This window comes from Pollachius pollachius, assembly GCF_949987615.1.
Source record: "Pollachius pollachius genome assembly, chromosome: 17".
Classification (NCBI taxonomy): Eukaryota; Metazoa; Chordata; class Actinopteri; order Gadiformes; family Gadidae; genus Pollachius; species Pollachius pollachius.
This window is the reverse complement of record NC_136950.1, coordinates 7,146,500-7,168,189: the sequence shown is the minus strand read 5'-3', so window position 1 is coordinate 7,168,189 and position 21,690 is coordinate 7,146,500. Positions and strand designations below refer to the sequence as shown.

Sequence of the window (21,690 nt, the reverse complement as noted above, 5' to 3'; positions counted from 1 at the left end):
ATAAGTATGCCTGCTTAATAATATGTCCTCCCTGAAGCAGTGTTTCCCACAGAATTTTGTGAAACTGTGGAGGGAACCCGGTCCTTAGCGGGGTCCGGGGGCATGCTCCCCCGGAAGAAAATTTGGTACCTTTTAACCTGGAATGCATCAATCTGGTGCACTTTGAGAGGAAAATTAAGACTTGTGTGACTGTGTGCTATTTTCTGGAATAATGTGGAGACACTGGGTCACATAACATGGAAGCTATTGAAGAATAAGTTTATAAGAATAAGTCCATCCAAAGAGCACATTCTCTCTTGTTATGCAAGAAAACCGCCAATCTGGCAACCCCGCTGTCAGCGTAGAGCCGAGCAAGTTTAAAAATATTTTCTAGACCAGGCTATATTTCCACCTTTTAATGCCGCTGTTGATTTATTTTTTAAATAATTGTTTGTATTGTTTTTTTAAATATCTGTATTCACTGCATGATCATATCACTGTATATTTTTACCGCCATGCGAGCCGCAAATAGAGGCTTGGCGAGCCGCATGTGGCTTGCGAGCCGCGCAATGAGTAATACTGCTATAACAGAAAGCAGGCACATAAGTACACCCTCCCTGATTGACCTGAGTGCAGACACCTGCTCACCACCAGGATCAATCCCCCCGGCCAATCCCGTGCGCTCCCAACCTGTCCATACTCCCCCTGCAGGCCAGACGTCGCACGTCCCCCCACAGTCAGATTGTCGCTTTTGCTGCCGTTGCACATGTTAAACTAAAGGCCTGCGCCTAATATTCTAATAATGTATCTGAACATATAACATTACTCTCACACTTTCGTTTGTAGTTTAGTACAAGATACATCATACATACTGCCTTTAAGATCACTTTTACTTTTAAAGGAGTCAGCTTCAGCTTTTATGCCCTCAAGTCGATAATCTAACAAATTTCTGAGCGCATAACATAATAACATTTTGCCTATAATGTTACAACGTATACAATTTTGGTTCACCTATTACGTAATGAAGCAAGCATAATAATGTTCTCCTTATGTTATGAAGCAAGCATAATAATTTTCTACTCATAAGCCGTTTTCACACATTTTTGCCACATTTGTATAGCAGGAGATTCAACCCTGAGTGTGGTTCACACTTGATGCTTTATATGCGGACAGCGATGTCATTCAGGCATCAGTAGAATCAACGGGGGTTTAGGGGGGTGGGCTTGCAAGGGGCGGGATATGAGATAGGGTCTAAGTTCGCAAGAGGCGGGATAAGTGTGGCCGCTGTCACCGTAGTTTGTTTTGATTTGACCATAGACAAAATGGAGGCAGAACTCATCGCGATCATCTTAAATGATGCTAAAATGATGCATCATATATTCCGTTGCATCCAGAAAATCTGTAGCATCGAACGCTAAATGATTGGAGCATGAGTTAGAGACTAATAGAAGAAACAACAAAGGAGAAAGGTGTCGCGAAAGACTGCGTTAATGGAGAAAGAGATTTTTTTTGATTCATTCCACGTATAACTAACAATTGGACAAATGTAGTGGATTTCTGTGTTTAACTGAGAAAACAGGGAGTGGAAGAACGGGATTTTTACCATTCAGCGAACATCACATTACCTACGGAGAAAATACTACCTTAGGGGTATTATTCAGGAGATTTTCAGGTTACAAATGTCAGGATATGTTTTTCACACATACGGCCCATCAGGAGAATAGCAGGAGAATATCAGAACTTACATGTGTGTCTGAAAGCAGCTAGATTGCGGATTTTACATTGGCTACCTGAATGAGAGTTTAAGATGTATATTTTATTTATTTTTTTACCAGAAGAATCATTGAAATTAAATTTCTCTTCAAGTGTCCTAGCAAAGTCAGGCAGCAGTAGCCTACGGTCACACATAGCCTACACACAAAACATTAGAAAAATAAAACAACTAAAACAGTCGGCAGGGGGGAGGGGGCATATCAATATCGCAAGTAATTTCGGGAGGCTCAGGAAGGAGAGTAATATTACATTTTAGCAACAAAGTTGTAGATAGCTGTACTGGTTCACTTTTTGACCCTAATATATTACCATACTATGAGCCGGTCTCGCAGGATTAACTTCACGTTATTTGGTTATGTGGATTCCCGGAACTTGATACGCATGATTCACTGTTAGACCGTGGTCATCAATAAAGAAGATTCTAACTTTCATTCGGATACTTAATTGACCAAACAACAAATGTGTAGTCTTTTGTTGGACTCTATAGACATAATTCACCATACTGTGTTATTGACATGTTTTCGTTCTGTGTTATAGGGACGCTGTCTCTTTAAGATCACGTGACTTGTATTGATATGCCGGTCGGCGCGATGTTTGAATTTAACGTTTTTTATATGATAAAATGAATGACCTGCAGTTACTTTGTTCACGTTAATGTCTCTTCACTTTTTTTTATCGCAATTTCTACAGTCTATAGATAGAACGTCTTATCTGAATAATTTGTTGTTGATGATATTGATAATGATTTACTCCCTTTATATTACCATTGTAACCTGAATCATGATTTGTATCTTGTGTATTGTGCTTTCTGCCTTTGTCTTGAAACGTCTGCGTCAACTGCGCGTGTATGCGATGTGTGTGTGTGTATGCGGTGTGTATGTGTGTGCGTGCGTGCGGTGTATGTGTGCGTTCATTGATTGATTGATTGAGTGATAGCATTGGCTTGTGGTGGGGTGTAAACACTATTAAACTTTTAGGACGATAGAAGCACACTCTCATGGTAGGTAAAAGGGTCTGCATGGAACAATAAGAAACTCCAGATCCGTGGAGCAGAACTGTGTTACAATTGTAGGGTTGGTGCACCATCGATTATTGACTAGGAAGCATACACCACCGCCAGATTTGAGTGATAGATTAGCCGACCTGACTGCGCGGTATGTTGAAAAGCCGGGGGGAGTGACCCCCGCATCTGGGGTGTACTCCTCCATCCAGGTCTCGGTCAAGCAGATGGCAGAGCATTCCTTGTACTTCAGGTTGCTGTGGGTCTGAAGTTAAAGCTCGTCCATTTTATTCTTGATAGATCTTACATTGGAGAGCAGTAGAGCTGGCAAGCCCGGACGATAAGGCCGCTTTCTGAACCTGGCGATGGTGACGGAACGTCTCCCTCTATGGTCACTCTGTGAATGTTTGTGGTGGTCTGACTCTTTGAATGTTTGTGGTGGTCTGACTCTTTGAATGTTTGTGGTGGTCTGACTCTTTGAATGTTTGTGGTGGTCTGACTCTGTGAATGTTTGTGGTGGTCTGACTCTTTGAATGTTTGTGGTGGTCTGACTCTTTGAATGTTTGTGGTGGTCTGACTCTTTGAATGTTTGTGGTGGTCTGACTCTTTGAATGTTTGTGGTGGTCTGACTCTTTGAATGTTTGTGGTGGTCTGACTCTTTGAATGTTTGTGGTGGTCTGACTCTGTGAAGGTGTTTTCTGACTCTGTACCTTAGGCCCTCTTTCGCGTCTCACTCTTACACTCACTCCAGCTCTGGTCCCATGTCCATGCCTTCGTATGTCCGCAGGTGTATTGGGCAGGGGAGCGCTCACAGCCTGGTTACTTAGGAGCATCTCTCTGGAATAGCGCAGCATTATTCAAAAAAATAATAATGCGTAAAAATGCAAAAGTTATCTAAACTATCTTAACTGGTCAAACTCACTGAAAGCTGAAGCAAAAGTATCAGACTATATACATTCACATTCAAGCGCAAACCTAGAGCCGTGACAAATGAGAAAAAACTATGAAAATAGCGATTTTCTTTTTACAAATGTAACAGAGCTTCTGTAACAGGCTGCCAGTCAGGCGCCAGTATCCATGGAAAACCTGGAAATCATTTAATCTTATCATTTAACTATTAATAACTGGCTAACAAGATTTGGTTATTGGTCTGAATATAAAGTCAGAATCAGCCTCCTTATGAATGGCAAACACACTTGTCCAAATGTGTCACCTTCATCATATTGAATTAGAGTTAAAGTTTAAGAACAATGCCTAACATTTCCAGGATACAAATATAATGTGTAACATATTCTAACACAACAAATGGCAGACAGCGATCATGTTTTGGCGCCTGAGGGACGGGGAAGCGCGGCCGCCGCCCTTGGGCCCGGGCCCTCGGCGTGTCACAGGGAGACCCTCCCATGCTCCACCTCAACAATGAGCGAGAGAGCAATCAACTGCGTATACCTGCATGTAAGGGGCTGCAGCAAGATGAGGAGGTAAAAAAACTTAACCTTAACCTTTAATGCTATCAAACCATCAACAGCTGCAGTCATTTCAGTTGACGTCAGATTCATCAGAACATATTAAACCACGCTGTGAAACAGCCAATAATACAGAAAACAATAGTAAAAATTGAAGTATGAAACAAAATGCTGATGTAGGCCTACATGCATAGTCCTGTCTACTCAGACTGCTTGTTCATTTTCTGCACAAAATACAACAAAGAGTTAGAAACAAAATTATTATTTTTAAATCCCATTACATGAGTCGTACATTTGTAGGCTTTGAAATTAAAAACTTTCTCTGACATTGCTTATATAATGTGTGTGTTTGTGTGTGTGTGTGTGTGTGTGTGTGTGTGTGTGTGTGTGTGTAAGGGGTTTAACAAGATAAGGAAGAAACAAGAAGAATCAAAGTCAAGAAGCCAACACAATATGCTGTCGTGTAAACTCAATTACAACAGCACGTAAGAATTCAGTTTACCTAATTCAATGTTTAAAAGATATTTTTACTGCAATGTGTCATTGCAACAGTCTTTTTATTAACTTTTAAATTGCATCCTTTTTTGGGAATACTGCGTTTCTTAAAACCGCACCTTATATATTTGTAATCTAAATACATGTGTGTAAAGGGTGTAACAAGTTAAGAAGGAAGAAACGCAAGGAGAATCCATCCCAACAAGATGACTCATTGACGAGAAATGAAGGAAGAAAATAACGCCTGTCTATTAGAGAATAACACGACAGTACAATCATGTTTACCCTTACTCTGAGTATTCTGAGGACAATGTAATCAGTAGATTAGCTTTACCTGCCTATCCACCATTCAGTCGGTAACATCTTTTTCTCGGTTCTCTTTTAAAGATCAGATGAGGTGGGCCCAAAACATATCTGCGCTTTGGGTCCCCAATTTGCTAAATCCGCCACTGTGTATACTGGTGGTACTCGAATAACTAGGCATAACCAACTTTAAAGTTAATGAAACATCGACATGCAAGTTTATATACCCGTGATTTTAAGTATACTATTTTATCATGGTGGGAGTCAAAATTTAGAAAAATAAAATCTGTGCGATGAAATCCCTGAAACTTCAGAGATCTTGAAAAGGAATACATTATTGACTTTTTTTGTTAATCTATGTTGTTTGTTCTTTACTTAGCTTATTTAATCATTAAAATTTATGGTAGGTACCATATGTGCTCCATGAATGTGACCTGAAGTCAACCGTAGCCAACAGACTGTAAACTTCTCATTCACTCGCGACGATATGGCAAATCATTGGCCATGTTGTCAATTGAGAGTGAATGAGCACACATGCACATTGTAAATGACTGAAACGGGATGAATAGTTAGTGGTTGCTACTGCAAGCACATCTACTGTTCTTAAGTTTTCTTTATTACGTTTGCCTATTTTTTGTGCAGTTACCTTCTCCTGCATACGTTCAGCCTACAGAAACCATTCAACCATCAAAACGTCCAGAGGGGTATTCCATCAAAGTCGCTAATGAACGCTAGTTGATTAACCCTGGTTAGAACTAATGCCAACTTCCACTTTTTCACACACGCATTCCATCAAAGCAGTTCAGCCGCGCCTTGATCAGGTTAGTTCAAGACAGGCTTACGTTATCGTGGATTACGTGCGCTCACGAGATATATAACCAGCCCAGAACCATGATTGTCGAATCATGGATCAAATGTCCGAAAAGGACCGAGCGGGATCTTTTCCAGCGGCAAACAGAAGCTGCTTGTGGAGGTCTACGAGGAGTACAAGCATTAAATAACTCAAAAAGGGAACACCGTAACCATTGATAAATACAGGGAGGCTATCTGGCAAAAAATCAACGATCTGTTGAATGCATAAGTAGTATTAAGCGTAACATATTTTAATTGAATATTGTACATATTGAGCGCGCGTAATACATAGCCTGACAGTTAGCCTGCTACCGAACAGTTAGTTAGGTCGGATGAGTTGCCATGGTTACTTAGCGGAGATTCCCATAAGTCAGGTTAATGGAGCGCAACTCTAGCTGAAAGTTGCGAGGCTAAGCGAAATAAGCCTGGCTTTGCCTTTAGCTTGGTTGATGGAATACCCCTCAGGTAGAGATACGTAGAGACAGAGAGGCAGAGAGAGAGTGGGAGAGAGAGAGAGAGAGAGAGAGAGAGAGAGAGAACGTTTGAGAGCAAGGTGAGAGAGAGATAGAGAGAGATATATTACTAAAGTAAGGCATACTTTGGAAACCTAGCCCATTCTGTGGATTCTTGCTGGGGTGAAACAATCAAATGAACTATAAAACAATAATAATAATCTATACATAATGCATAATAATTATGATAAGTAATGATTCATTATTTTGGGAGTGTGTGTGGATGATGGCTGGTTTAAGCAGCCTCAGCTGGCAGAATCAGACTGATTGGACTCTGGGGTAGGGCGAGGCTGCACACCTTTTTGCACATTGTGCAATCAATGTGCGCGGGTGTGCAAGCCTCACCCAGCCCCAGAGTCCCATCAGTCTTACTCTGCCAGGCTTAAACCAGAAATCATCCACACACACTCCCAGAATGATCAAATAAATGAAAGGATCTGTCAACCTGTTCTACGTACCACTTACCGTGAGGTCAGAGAGCAATCATAAAACATGTTCTATTGTTCCCAAAGAGAGCCATGCTTCATAATGCCCCCTGCCAGCAATGCTACAATGCCATGCCCGCTCCCTCTGGGAGCGATCGCCTGCGGTCTTTGCCGTCCATTTCAGATTCTTGTACTATGTCAACGCATACTGTATTTCATAAACAAATATTTAGACGAGTAGTGTGTTAGAAAAGGCATAGCTATATCCCTCAGCTATTGGTATTGTGCTTTCTGCCCCCACCTCTATCAAGTTCATACTTGCTCTGACAATAAAGTATTATCGTATCGTATCGTATATGTGGCGATTTAGATTTAGAACGCTCCCAGCTCTTTCTGACCAATCAGCCCACCAGGCCTTATATGAGAGGAAGGGACTTGATTTAGGATGTTTAGTATCAGAAGCTTTTTTTCTGCTTTCTCTCTATACATTACTACAGCCTAAAGCAGCTTCAAACCAATGTCTGAGTAAAACAGAGCTAGTAGGCTAGCTGTAGCAAAGACCTCCTACACACGTCACTCATTTCTAGAGAATACTATCGGAAACTGATACTGTTAGTCCTAAAGCTCTGTAACTGCGGTCCCAGAGGATAATATCGAGGCACGCACTCCAGATATCTTACATGTACACTATTTAAGAGACACCCTGTTGAAGAGAATATTATGTGGAGAAATATTAGGTTAGCAGCAACTGGTAATGAGCAGAGGAATGAACTCACAGCTGTCAGGGTCCCTTCCCAACTCTGCAGGCACTGGACCGCAGCCTTCTATAAGATAATCATTAGAGAGGACTTAGAGAGAGAGGGGAGAGAGAGAGGGGAGAGATGGAGGGGAGGAAAATAGAGAAGGGGGAGATAGGAGAGAGGGGGGCTAGAGAGACAGACAAAGAAATAGAGGAGAAAAAGGGAAATGGAGAGAGAATGAGAGGGGGGTAGGGGGGAAGCGAGTGAGAGAGGAGGGAGGGGGAAGAGGGGATGAGAGAAAGGAGACAGAGAAAAATCTGTGATATTTGTAGTTTATTGGCAAAAATATTTCAGTATGCAAAAACAAGCTATTTGATATTTCATATTTGAAAAATATACAAATTGAAAATGTGTAATTATAGAATGTTGAAATAACAATTATGATAGACATGCTGATTACACTGTCCCTCCTATTTACAATGTCAACTCAACTGAACATAAGTTATATAACTTTTGAAAGTCACATGACTTTGTTGATACATGGTCTGGAGGATCGATAGATGATGGCATCATTCAAGACCCTGGAGATGGTCTGAGGGAGGTTGAAATAGATCTGTTTCCATTGTTCCTGTCTTGTTTCATCCTTATTTTACAGTAGACCATAACAGTATCACGCTGACTAGCAAGGCCATGAGGTAGATAGCGCCATCTAGTGGCAAACATATGTATTTGTAGCAGAGATGATTCTTAAACGCAAGCACAACCTCCGTTTCCTTCATGACAATTTACAAGGGTCAGGCAAATAATATCCTAAAATCGGAATCAAAAGATTTGGAACAGGCAACACAAGAGATATATATTATTATTATTATTAATATTATTATTATTATTATTATTATTATTATTATTATTGTGCATTATTTTGTAGTGCACTTTGAGTTCTTCAGTCAATAAATGCAATGCAATGAATTAATATCATTATACATGATGTGAATAGAATTCAGTCCAATGCAATGAGTCCAGCGTGTGTCTACATGACTCTGAGGAAGCAGGCCTCCACCATGTCCTCCACCTGCTCCACCAGAGCTCCGTACTCTGCAGGACAGACCCGGGGCTGCCGCCCGCTGCCCTCCTCCACGCAGCGGACCACCTGCTGGTGGACCCCCGGCCCGCACCGCGCCAGAGACCCCAGCATCTGCAGCTGCTCCAGGGGGTCCTTGGGGGCCGGCTCGACCTGAGATGAGATGAGGTGGAGGTTGAGTCAGGGGAGGTTAGGTAAGGTTAAGTTAGATTATTAAAAATAACAAACTCATTTAAACTTAAGTTAAAGAAAAGATTCACTTTGTAAATGTTTGCGTTATAGAAGTAGAATTACAGGACAAAATAATTATTAAAAAGAGAAAATGTAACTTAGAGTACATCAAAGTTCCGATCACTTCTTGTTTCCCCGTGACTCGTTAAACGTCTGCCCCCTGTCTTACTGTGGATGAGGGCTAATGCTCCATGTTATTCAACTTCCCAGTTTCTGCCTCTTGTGGTCGGTTCTCTTGGTGACTGTCTTTGTCTGACAGCCAAGAACTCAAACGAAAGATATCTAAACATTTTACATTTACACCTTCCCATCATAACGAGTTGGTCTACAGTGGCGTGTAGACCGGCCCGAGGACAACAGTCGAGCCCAGCTTGTACTGCAACACCTCGAGGGTCCGCACGTCCGGGCTCACGTGCAGGCAGACGCGCGAGCACAAGTGTTAGCTAACGTGCTAGCTCACCTGGAGCGCGCGGAGCACCGCCGGCCCGAACTTCCCGTAGTGCGCGGTAGAGCTGATGACCACGGGCGCCCGGCCGCCCTGCAGCCGGTCCGCCACCGCCTTGGCCACCGCCGTGTGGGGGTCCATCAGGTAGCCCGTGCGCCGGTGCACGTCCCGGATGACGGCCTCGCACTCCCGCTCGCCGCACCAGCCCGCCTGCACCTCCTCCTGCACGGCGGCGAGGAGCGAGGGGGTGACGGCGAAGCGCCGCTCGCGCTCCAGCCGGCCGTACAGCTCCGCCACCAGGCGCCCGTCCCCGCCGCTGGCGTGCCACAGGAAGCGCTCCATGTTGGAGGGCTTGAGGATGTCGATGGCGGGCGAGGCGGTGGTGGCGAGCGGGCGGCCCCGCAGGTCGAACTCGCCCGTGTTGATGAAGTCGGCGATGACCCGGTTGCGGTTGGAGGCGCAGATGACCTTCCCGACGGGCAGGCCCATGCGCTTGGCGTACAGCGCGGACATGGCGTTGCCGAAGTTCCCGCTGGGGATGCAGAAGTCCACGGGCTCGCCGAACCGGACCACACCCTCCCGGAAGAGGGAGAGGTAGGCGGAGGCGTGGTACACCACCTGGCGGGCAACATGGGGCGAACAGAGGAGGATTTTTGAGATTGGAAATATCCTGAGACAATTTAACTTTAAAATTTCACATCCTTTCAATGATGATAGATATAATCCGAGTCTGTCAGGGGTGAAAACAAGCACTTTATGAGGAAATAGATCGATGGGCGCTACTGCCCCCAAGGATGACTTTGCAGCCCGCTTGTGGATTACGGCTGCAGCATTCTAACTCAATGCTGGACCAATCTCAAAAAAAGTAATCTGCATTAGTCCCCTTGAACGAAAACGATTGAAAACGGTCGGCTCATTGGAAAAGCTCTGCATTGCGATATACAGGCCGTAGGTCACGGAGACATGGTACAGCAGGGTGTCCAACAGCACTTAATAGCCTAGTTTTAACCGTTCTTGTTTCATTTGTCATTTTGTCAATGTTGTTTAGCAGACCCCCCCGGTCTGACGGCAAACCCCACCACCTTAACTAACACATTTTCTGCGGGAAACCCTGTACGGTATTAACTACAGGCCAAGCATGAGCGATCAGGTCAAATATTTCATGATTAAAAAAGTGACACATTCCGAAAAAAAGACAATGATTGATGACAAAATTCAAACCTACTTTTGGATCCTGTGTGACAGCCACAATAAAATCCCAAAGACAGAAAGCCGACATGCAGTGGACCCCCATACATACGGCTAACTAGGACGGCTCTCATCCCAGACCACCAAGGGGCCGCTGGGTCCCACCCCCAACCTGACGCCTCACCTGCGGCAGCAGCCGGGCCCAGTTGATGGAGTTGGCCGTGCTGAGCACCGTGCCGTACTCCACTGCCAGGCGGCCCGCCAGCCCGCCCTCCCCGAACATCCTCTTGATGGAGCGCTGGCAGAAGTCGAAGTCGGCGCGCACGCTGACCGCCCTGGCGTTGCCCTCGCGATACGACGCCATCTGCCGCTTCTGGACGTCGCTGACGCCGTCCTGGGGGTAGAACACCAGCACGCCCGTCCTCCCCCTGCCCCCGCCACCGCCACCGCCGCGTCCGCCACCGCCCAGCCCCCCGAAGCCGCTGAGCACGGCGCCGCCCGTGTCCCCGGACGTGGCGACCAGCACCAGGAAGTTGCAGTCGGGCGGGAGGCAGTGGGAGAAGAGCTGGGGCATCAGCTGCAGCGCCAGGTCCTTGAAGGAGGCCGTGGGGCCGTGGAAGAGCTCCTGGACGTACTGGTTCCCCTCCAGGTGTCTCACGGGCGCCACGGCGGGGCTGGAGAAGTTGCCGCCGTACGCCCGCGCCGTCATCGCCCTGAGGTCCACCGCCGGGACGTCCGACGGGTGGATGCACTTCTCCAGGATGGCCGAGGCCAGCTCGGCGTACGACATGTCGGCCAGCCTCAGCCACTCCCGGGCGTCGATCTTGGGGAAGCCCCCCCGGGGGACGTAGAGGCCGCCGTCTGGGGCCAGGCCTTCGATCACCACGTCGCTGAAGTGTGTCCTGCTGCGGGCGGGGGACTCAGGGTCGCCCCGGGTCGACACGTAGGTCTCCGCGTCCGGGTGGTGGTACCTCTCCACGGCGGTCACCACCTTCTCCGCCACCTGCTCCACCGTGTCCCCGATGCCACACAACACCCTGATGTCCAGCCACCGCTCATAAAACTGTTTCCTGTAGCGCAGGATGTCCCGCATGGACGCGCCCGCCTCCTGCCCCACGATGCGGTTCACCTTCATCAGGGACAGCCTCTGGAGGATGTCCTCCGCCGCCACGTCCAGGTACACCACCACGCCGCTCCGCGCCACGTGTTGCATGGCGGCGGCGTGCAGAGGGTTGGAGCCGCTCAGGGAGACCACGCTCCCCGCCGCGGAGAAGCCGCACAGTGCTTGTCCCTCCTCCTCCAGGAAACACTGGCCGCCGACGGCCGCCAGCTTGGTAGCAACGGGCATCCTCCACGCCTTCTCCAGGACGTCGTCATCGACGTCGATGGCGGGAAGCCCAAGTCTTTGGGCGACTATTCTCCCCACGGATGTCTTTCCTGCTCCGGGCGGGCCCATAAGCAGGATGTTCTGGTCTCCCAGCCAGCAGCTCTTGGTAGAAAGCCATGATACAGTAGCGGCTGGTGAGGGACCAGGGTTGTAGCGTCTGACAGCTCCGAGTGCAGCACGGCTGGCGTTTAACCAACGCATTGGGCTTGCCTGTGAAACTAAAAGAGATAAATCATGATATTATTTGGCTTGTCTATGTTTAACGTTGCCAGTTTAATGTCAATGCCAGCCGCAAGGGACCAAAAGGACGTCGCAATTCCCTCCATGGAGAACCCCATCTGCTCTGATTGTAAGTTATATCTCACCAATATAGCCCCTCTACGGACAGCTTGGGTGATCCTCTTTGTATCGCAGGCCTTTGGTTTCACAAAAATATGCGTTTTTCATGCGTGAGAAGCTTTCTGTCAGGAAGGCTTTGAAGTTAGGTCACCTCAGAACACTTTGAAGAAGACGCTTCAGACTTCTTGCCAGAAAGCTGCTCAGACATGACAAACGCAGATTTTTGTGAAACCAAAGGCAGATGCAAAGAGGAATACGCACGATGTCAGTAGAGGAGCAATACTGGTGACTTCATCACTGTTAAATACAATCAGATAAGACTTATATTTTCATGAGTTGCACACTCCGTGGAGGGAACTGCGGCTTAACACATCCTCTGCGGCTAAAGTCAACGCTATGTATTTGTGAACAGTTCCAACCGTGACTTGTTATGTTATATTACTTACGTTATGTTGTTGTACTTCACTGACCGCTAAGACACGTGTCTAACGGTACAGAAGGAAAACAGGCTTGTTTACTGTCCGGTGTACAGACCACGCCCCTCTATTCGAGCTACGGTGTGGCCGTGCGGTCAAACCCGGCTAAAGTCAAACTTCTCAAAATAAAATATATTATGTGGATTGCCGCTAAACTTGTCCATTTAATCGTTATAGATTTTCGAGACATTGTGTCTATAGTTCCCATTTTTCGAGACATTGGGCCTAAAATTGAAAATAAAAACGTTAAAATTATTGTATTATTTACTCGGCTTGCTCCCTAGAGTTTCCTAGCAACCGTATCCCAGGGTGCATGTTTGCAAACAAACCAAGCCCCGCCCCCCTGCAGCAGACCACTCATTTGTGTCATAGTGCGTTTAGTTTACCTGAACCACCGCTTACTGTACACTTACCTGAACCCTGCTGATCCATGGAGTATCCACCGGAGAGCATCCACACCCTCATCCCCAGGGAGGAGGTTAGAATCGAGAAACCTCAGAGGTGAGGTACCCTGTTGTGTAAGCCTGTCTGTCTGTCTGTCTGTCTGTCTGTCTGTCTGTCTGTCTGTCTGTCTGTCTGTCTGTCTGTCTGTCGGTCTCTGTTTACATTTTAATGGAGAATGAATAATAATCAATAAGTCAGAAGTCTTCCAAATATTGTACTTTTCTGACTTCCATATTTGGAATAATAACAATATATTCATCACAACTGGTTGCATGTCCAGATATACTTCCAGGTTCAGGACAACGGTTGTGCAGGAAAAGAAGTCGAGCAAAGATGCGATGAAGACGATGGGGCCTGCAAAGGTGGAGATGCCGTCTCCAGACAAATACTTACAAAAGAACTCCAGAGACAACAAACTACCTGAAAGTGAGTGGAGCACGTCGTGCTAGGATATAAATCGTATTCTGTACACCAGTCCTAAGAACGAGATGGCTTTTGTTCTCTGAAAAGCCTTATCTTAGTACCCTGACAGTTTCCTTTTCACTATTATATTTATTGTTTACCATATTATTATTTTACATTCCTCTTTTAATGGATCATCTTTCATTGTCATGTAATCATTGTTCTTTAATGTACAACAATGTTACAACGTGTAACCATTAATGTGTTTATAATTTTATCCCTACCAATAAAGCTTGGGTTTGAAGGGTGTTGAATAAGGAACAAGCCAGGTCTTGTTTTCAAATTCTTCCTTTAATGTTGAACCTTCTCTTCATGTATACCTATGTAAAGATGACGTATATATATATACATTTATTTACTTACTCAGAGAAAGCGTCTACTAAAGCCGGGGAGCACAGCCACACCCACAGGAAGCCGGACGTCCCGACCAGGTCGGACGTCCCTGTCATGGGTCTCCACAGCAACAAGGACTTTGTGAAGACCAACGTCCTGGAGACCACCATGGCCGAGCCCAGGAAGCCCAAGCCCATCTACGCCGACACCAAACGGGGCCACAGGCAGCTGCTGGAGCACTCGGGCCTGGTGCCCAAGTACATCAAGAAGAAGGTAGAGGGGGGGGGCCTGGAGATGAAGACTCGCTGTCGGCTCGGGTAGCCTCAGGGGTCCGGCTGTAACATTTCTATCCTTATGGTGGTTTAGACAAATAACACCAATTCATGATGTTGGTTTTAGTGTATTTTCCATTTGCCTATCCTGTGTTGTTGACTGTACTGTTTGAAGACAACTTTAAAAACGATGGTGTTTTGGAATAGCTTTGCATTGGTCACCAAGTCCCACAACGATGAACGAAGCAAAAACCTTTCAAAATAAATGTTCTTGAGCACTCGGGGCAATAAACGGCAAGACAATTAAAGGGAAAAAGATCTAATTCAAAAGAGGTTTTGTTTCTTTCTTTCTTTTTACAATGTTTCTGTTGAACCACAAAACGACCAAGAGACTATGGAGGAAAGGGACTTGGTGCAGGTCTCTGTCCATGTCACTCATCAGGAGCCTGACCTGTCATCCCCCTCTGGCCCCCAGGACTACGGGGAGACCCCCCAGTACCTCAACCAGCGCAGAGAGGAGGTGCAGCGGGCCCAGCAGGAGTACGACCAGTACGTCAGCGACAGGATGAAGGAGGGAGCCATGAAGATGCTCTCTGCGGAGGAGCGCAGCTCCATCATGGCGGTAAGGCGCGGAGCAGAGTCCTCGCCACTGCTAGCCTCAAGGCGGTATAAAAGATAGCCCAGAGTCGGACCAATGCGGGCCCAGAGTCGGCCCATCGACAATCCAAGCTGGCCAAATTCGTATTATTAATAACAGAAGTAGTTCTCCTTATTTTCACCGACATTTGAATTTCAATAACAGTTTTAGATGCTTATTTTTTAAATTACTTATTATATTTATATTTAATATGTTTTGTATTTTATTGTTACAGAAAGAAAGAAAATAATACTAATCACTCAAAACATGCAAAAAACCGGCCACAAAATATGTATTATGTGTTGGACGCATGGCATATGTCATGTGTCTATAAGTGTGATACAAATTGTAACGTAGTGTTACAATACAGGCCTGACGGGGGACAAACAGGTTTGGTGGTTATATATCCATTATACTATGGTTTGTTGAGGACTGGGTCTCCCCCGCTGCACCGCAGGGCCTGAAGAAGAACTGGGAGGACCTGAACCGGCAGTACCAGGGCCTGTCGATGGTCACCGACACCATCACCAAGAAGCACCGCAAGGAGCGCCTGGAGCACGCCATGCGGCAGCTGGAGAGCCACATCGGCATGCTGGAGCGGTACACCACCATCTACGTGGCCAACGACTAGCACCCGTTTGTACTGATAGGCTTTATGAATCCTGACCATGACGATGATGTGTACTATGTTATTAAACGTGACATGGTCAGAGGTTGTATGTCTTATGTTATTTTATTCCACACATGGGGAAAAGAAGATACAAAAATGAGACGTTAAATATTGACGTAAATGTGTAAAGTACAAGGGAATAACAATCGAAACTGGATGAAAGGAACTTCGATAAGACTTCATATATATATAAATATATATATATTTATTTTTTTTCATTGTAAAAAACAACAGAGGCAGGGCATTCCTCCCACTGAGCAGGAGTCACATGCGGTTCATTAGCTGTCATGTAATTGGCTCCATGACGTCCCGTTCACGAGGGTTAGGGGGTAGAAGTTATCAAGGAGGGTTCAGTGACCTAAAGACGCGCTGCCGATACTTTGGGAGTTTTTGTCATTGATCGAGACGGTAAGCATTTGGTTAAGTTTTAAAATGTAAAATGTTAAGAAGTGTAAGGGTTATGCGACCAGCCTCAGTGACTGCAGACAATATGGAAGTCCACACATGATTAAAGCATAAAGTAAGGTATTTATCAGAAAAAACACAACTAATAATTAAATAATTTACATGTAATCGGTAAAATCAGTTGCGGGTGTAGTGTAAGGATGAGTGCGAAGCGTACTGTGGGGATGCTCTAAGGTTTAAACACAACCTACAACTAAACATTAGACTTAACCCAAAAGACATAAACAGGGCTGGAACGGCTGTCGTGTATAGATTACAACAGGCTTCTTGGGCCGACCACACAACTTTTTTTTTCATTTGACATTATACTATACATTATATATATAATGGTGTTTAATTTCATTATGTGATATAACCTCGTAAATAATCGTAAGTCTCTGTTAGAAGCGTTCAGAAGTATTGCAAGTCTCACCAGTGCCGTGTGCAGACAGCAGAGGGCGCTGACGCAGCCTTTCCAACGTTATCGCTCAGGAGAGTGGACGCTGTCAGTGGTTATCAGCCCCATAGCTATGGGCCATTCGGTTCTTATTCAACCTCCTCGTAGGTTCAGAAGGCCGTTATCATTGACTCTATGGCCTGATGTGGCCCACAGCCACGCTGTCATCGATGTAGTCCTCTACACCGGACGATGGAAGGTCAATATTGATGCTCCATTGCCCTCCACAATCTAGGTCTACAGGTGCTTCTTATTTTGAAGCGAAGTAGTAACAATCATCTTTCTGGAGAAGACGAGACGGGTTGCGCCAGAGATGGAGAGCAGGTCGACCAAAGGGAGAGTCGTGGTAAGATGCTCTCTCTTCTACACACACTGTTCACTGGTGTTCGTTGTTCCAGCTGCTGTTTGATGCATGTATTGGACCGCTTGGCTTTCTTTCTTTCTTTCTGATCTGGATGTGTATATTTTGAGTTCATGATAACAAACCTCAAACCACCTTCTTTGTAAATATTCTTCGATGGTCAAAGAAAGGTATTAATTATGGCTGGAAAATAAATTCATACAGTTCATAAGAAAATCTATAGTTCCTATTTCGATTTTCTTTACTTTGATCAAGTACAACTATGTTCATGTTTTGTGTCCTGTTGCCTATAGGCCTACTGCGGATGACCTATTGAGGCTATAGGGGATTGATTTATTGTATGGTGTTTGTTTACCTGCGTGTCCCGACACTGTACTGTGTACTGCTGATCCCAGATCAAAGACGAGTGGCCCGGCTACAGCCTGAAGCTGTTCACCTACCCAGAGCACTACCACCAGGACGTGGAGAGTGTTTACATACCCCACGGTGTCATCATGGACCGGTACACACACACACATGTATACACACACACTAATCTATTCACACACACACACACACAGTGTTGCAGACACATATAGTCACGTAGACACACACACACACGGTCATGTAGGTACACTCTCTCACACACACACACACACACACACACACACACACACACACACACACACACACACAGGAACACTTGAGTATGCACACAGACACACACATGGGCACATTCATGCATGCACACACCGACACACAGACACACACTTTCATACAGGTACACTCACACACACAAACACACATACACCCATGTAGGAACACACACATTCATACAGGTACACTCTCTCACACAAATAAACACACACACGCAGAGGAACACTTGCACAAACACACACACAGGGGTACACTCAAAAATGCTCACACTCTCACACACACACACTCCTAGACCAACAGCAAGCACAACAACAAGCAAACACAACAACAAACAAACCCACACACAGACAACCAGATTGACTGCTTGATTATTATGTGCTTGGGTAACGTGTGGCGTGTGTTTGGCGCGTGTTTGGCGGTGCAGGATCGAGCGTCTGGCGCGCCACATCATGGAGGACATCTCGGACCAGAACATCATGGTGCTGTGTGTTCTGAAGGGGGGCTACAAGTTCTGCTGCGACCTGGTGGAGCACATCAAGGCCATCGGACGCAGCGCCGACAAGTACCTGGAGACACGGGTGGAGTTCATCAGGCTCAAGAGCTACCTGGTAGGACAGGACGCACGGATGCACGCACGCACGCACACACATACACAGACACACACACAAACAGGGTGCCCTCAGATACATTAGGATTTAATGGGTGGATTTAGTTTGGAATAATGAATCCATTTATTGAATACATAGATGTGACCACTTCAAATCTTTCAGTAAAAGCCTTAAATACAATTGATTTATTCATGTATTTATTTCATTATTCATTTTGCATTATTCATTTTGAAGGTCGTATCAAAGCATCATGTAGGCTACATTTATATTGCCAAAGCAGTGATCGATGTTAGGAAAGATAACAATGTTGACCTAATATAAAAGTTCAAATCAAGCAAGTAGAAAGAAAAAAAAGTGAGTATTAAATATAAATACTATAAAAAGTGAACGAAGGGGAAATATGAAATACCATGTATCACGTACCAAAGGAAATCCCCTTGCATCGACACATCCCTGTCGTTACACCATAGCGGCCAGCAGGGGACTCAGTTGTACATTTAATTTGCATGCTCCACTCGGACGTTTCAAGGGCGATAGATTCCCTGCTAAACTACTGCAGCGGTCGCTGAGCTTCGTTCGGTGCCTAGCTTCTCGATTAGCCCTTCCTTGCTGCCATAGCTATATTTGTGTTAACAACAAGCTAACGCAGGAGCAATAGGCTGTGTTTAAACATCCAGATTAAAGGTCATAAGAGGACATTGTGTCTGAGCTGATGGCCCAAGATGCTCTCACACAAGTGATGACATCACCACATAATAAACCTGGCTGTGGAGAGAGTCACGTGGCCACGGGCAGGACAGTATGATGACTATGTGTGATGGCATCATAAATCAATGATGGGGGCATGAGACCTTCCCGCAGGAGGTCAGACTCTGGCCACATGAGCTATTCCCTCATCTCAGTAATGCAGGGATAGCATTTAGAGAGGATTGTTTATAATGTACTTGATGTTCTGAAAAGGAAAATGCTGGCTAGTCCGTAACGCTCTCTTTCTGTTTACTAGAACCTTACCATCAACACCCTGAAAACCAACATTCAATCATACTAATTTGGACTATGAACTGGGCTTATATTGTAATAATATATTCATTGCATTACCATTTCATAGCCTATGTATTTGATGTACAATATTTGACCATGTCATTAAAAATTATATTTCAATACTTTTTGCGATTTTTTTAAGTCAAGTATTTAGTATTTTGGTTCTCCATTGTCAAGTTATTTTGCCCCTGTTTATAAGTCAGGCAACAGATCCGCTAGGGAACAGCTGCATACCTAGATAATCCTGGGCCAAAGTATGTTGGTACCGTAATTATAGTATCATTACTAGATATTTAATAAAAAGGTCTATGAACAATACCATTAACCTCAACCCACTACTTATATAAGACTACTCATATTACATGAAAAACCTAAATATATTTATGAAATCACTTCAAAAATATCTTCTCAATGAAAACCCATCTAATGATATGTTCTTACTTAATTATATTATTAAATTGTGATTCATACCACTAAAGGATTGAACTGGTTCTCCCCCAGAATGACCAGTCCACAGAGGACCTGCAGATCATAGGGAGCCAGGACCTGTCCTTCCTGCGGGGGAAGGTGAGTAGCACCCCCTCCTCTAGTGACATCACACATGCGAGGGTCCGCCCAGATGAATGATTGACAAGTCAACCTACCAGCCTGTCCGATGGAACGCACCGACTGGTAGGGATGATCTATCCATCGGACGTCTGGTGGGAGGACTCTACCGATTGTGATGGGATGGCTTGTTATTGGCTAACCCTGGTGGCCCCTGTTTTACCTGCTGGTGAAACAGGGGCCGTTTATGTCTGGCTGCAGCCCTGGTGAGAGACCTCTGCGCAACGAGATAACGCTGTTTGCTCGACTCTGTTATAGTCTAAGGGCACGTACCGAATAAAACATGTGCTCATGCAAACACACACACACACACACACACACGCACGCACACGCGCACGCACACACACACACACACACGCACACACATTCACACACACACACACTTCTGTCTGTCAGGGGGTCAAGAGGTGTGTGCAGTGGCTGGGGGGTTCAGCTTCCAGACTGAAAGTTCTGGGTTTGATCCCCAATGTCCCAGCAGCCTGACTCTAGGCCTCCTTGAGAGGCCCCTGACCCCTACCTGCTCAGTATGACCTGTGTCTGATTATAACCAAGTATTTAATTGGCTTTTTAAGGCCTTCTAAAAATTCTATGTTTGTCTTTTGATGGAAAATATAAGTCAGGGAAAACAAACCATGGAAAAATAAAGGTTTAAACAAAAGCCTTAACCTTTAAACATTAACCATTAACCTTAAACTATTGACTCTAACCATTAACCATTAACCACCATTAACCATTTACAATTATCCAAACCATAATAATAAGTCCCAATGACAAAATATGGAATGGAAAATTTATTATTAATTTATTAATTTACCCCAACTGTAACCCTATCGGCTGCGCTAGGTGCTTGTGTCACAAACCACGAGCGTCCGTCTGCCTCTGATTAACAAACAGCAACAAATCGAAATCCCAATAAACAACGACGACTTAGACCGGCCTGCCTTTACGGCTCAATCATGGATTCCCTCTCGTGAAGACGATCCAGCGGCAGAACCACGTGACGCCTCACCAGAGCTGGACCTCCAGCCTCCGTCGGAAAGGTCTCCGCGACCCCGCTGCCAGCACCTCATCCTCCTGACTGTACAGGCTGTCCAGGCCCCTCAGGGAACCATACCTTAGAGAGAGACAGGAGGGGCCCGCGGCCGCTTCGGCCCACCAAGTCCTTCAGGGGGACAGGGAGGCTCGGGCTGAAATGGAAAGGTATGAGCGGCAACATCCTGAGGAGCAGCGGGCGGCTCCACCCGAACCGCCTGAAAGCGGAGAGGGATCCAGCGTGATGTCCCGTTCCAGAAGTTCCTCCTCCTCCTCCGGAATGTGCAAAAAAAGCAACGCAAAAATTCGTAAACTTTCGTCGACCTGATATCTGTCTTGTCTTACAACACGATGCGGGGGGGGGGAGTGGCCCGTGGGGTCGGTTGAACAAACACAGCCATCTCCCCGTTGTGGTTTTAAACATCTGGACGATTAACCACTGTGTGGGTTGCACATGCCGCAACACTACAAGTAGACAAGCATTGTACGGGTTACAACCCCTACACACCAACACACACACACACACACACACACACACACACACACACACACTGTCATACATTCTTAAAGCAACCGCTGGCTGAGATGATGCTGTCATGGCCGGGTGTCTCAGTGTTTGGCAGCCCACTAAGCACCTTAGTCACCCTTCAAACCTCCTCCTCTGCTCCTTATCTCCGTTCTGCTCCCCCCCCCCCATCCACATACACACACACACACCCCCCCAGTCCCGCTCCGGTGCTGGGCAGGTGTACAACTCACAACCTGGCCAAGTGTTGGGCGAACTGTCTGTGATCCCTCCACCCCCCCCCCCCACAAACCGTAGATCCAACGTCTCCCTCCCGCTCCCACAGGTAACCCTTGATAGGGGTTGTGGAGGGTCGGGGAGAGGAGTAGGAGAGGCTGTTTGGTTTCCAGCTGGTTGAAATGTTCCTCCATCCCAAATGCCCGCAGCCTGACACTAACCCTCACCTGTTGGCATCCTAGAACCAAAATGC

The 21,690-nt window shown here is 45.8% G+C and overlaps 4 protein-coding genes across 4 annotated transcripts in view; 3 read left to right on the top strand and 1 right to left on the bottom strand.

The window, feature by feature from the left end:
- Window positions 1-21,690, top strand: part of LOC307088649 (polyunsaturated fatty acid lipoxygenase ALOX15B-like) — a gene marked incomplete at both ends in the record, with an annotated part of 143,864 nt that overhangs the window by 14,266 nt on the left and 107,908 nt on the right.
- Window positions 8,190-12,740, bottom strand: thnsl1 (threonine synthase like 1). The gene is made up of 4 exons (XM_079755142.1): window positions 12,663-12,740; window positions 10,675-12,095; window positions 9,318-9,920; window positions 8,190-8,779 (listed from the first exon to the last, which is right to left on the bottom strand). Exons 2-4 carry the CDS (start codon window positions 12,076-12,078, stop codon window positions 8,576-8,578), a joined length of 2,211 nt encoding a protein of 736 aa, XP_079611268.1. The 5' UTR covers window positions 12,079-12,095; window positions 12,663-12,740; the 3' UTR covers window positions 8,190-8,575.
- Window positions 13,123-15,471, top strand: enkur (enkurin, TRPC channel interacting protein; the record flags this gene model as incomplete). The annotated part of the gene is made up of 5 exons (XM_079754756.1): window positions 13,123-13,193; window positions 13,417-13,562; window positions 13,966-14,204; window positions 14,646-14,825; window positions 15,298-15,471. 5 exons carry the CDS (start codon window positions 13,123-13,125, stop codon window positions 15,469-15,471), a joined length of 810 nt encoding a protein of 269 aa, XP_079610882.1.
- The window catches only part of prtfdc1a (phosphoribosyl transferase domain containing 1a), a gene marked incomplete at both ends in the record, with an annotated part of 9,331 nt that continues 4,365 nt past the window's right edge, over window positions 16,725-21,690 (top strand). Inside the window, 4 exons of the mRNA XM_079755234.1 lie at window positions 16,725-16,757; window positions 17,168-17,274; window positions 17,833-18,016; window positions 19,559-19,624. Of these exons, the coding sequence (XP_079611360.1) occupies window positions 16,725-16,757; window positions 17,168-17,274; window positions 17,833-18,016; window positions 19,559-19,624 (390 nt within the window). The remainder of the gene's footprint in view (window positions 16,758-17,167; window positions 17,275-17,832; window positions 18,017-19,558; window positions 19,625-21,690) is intronic.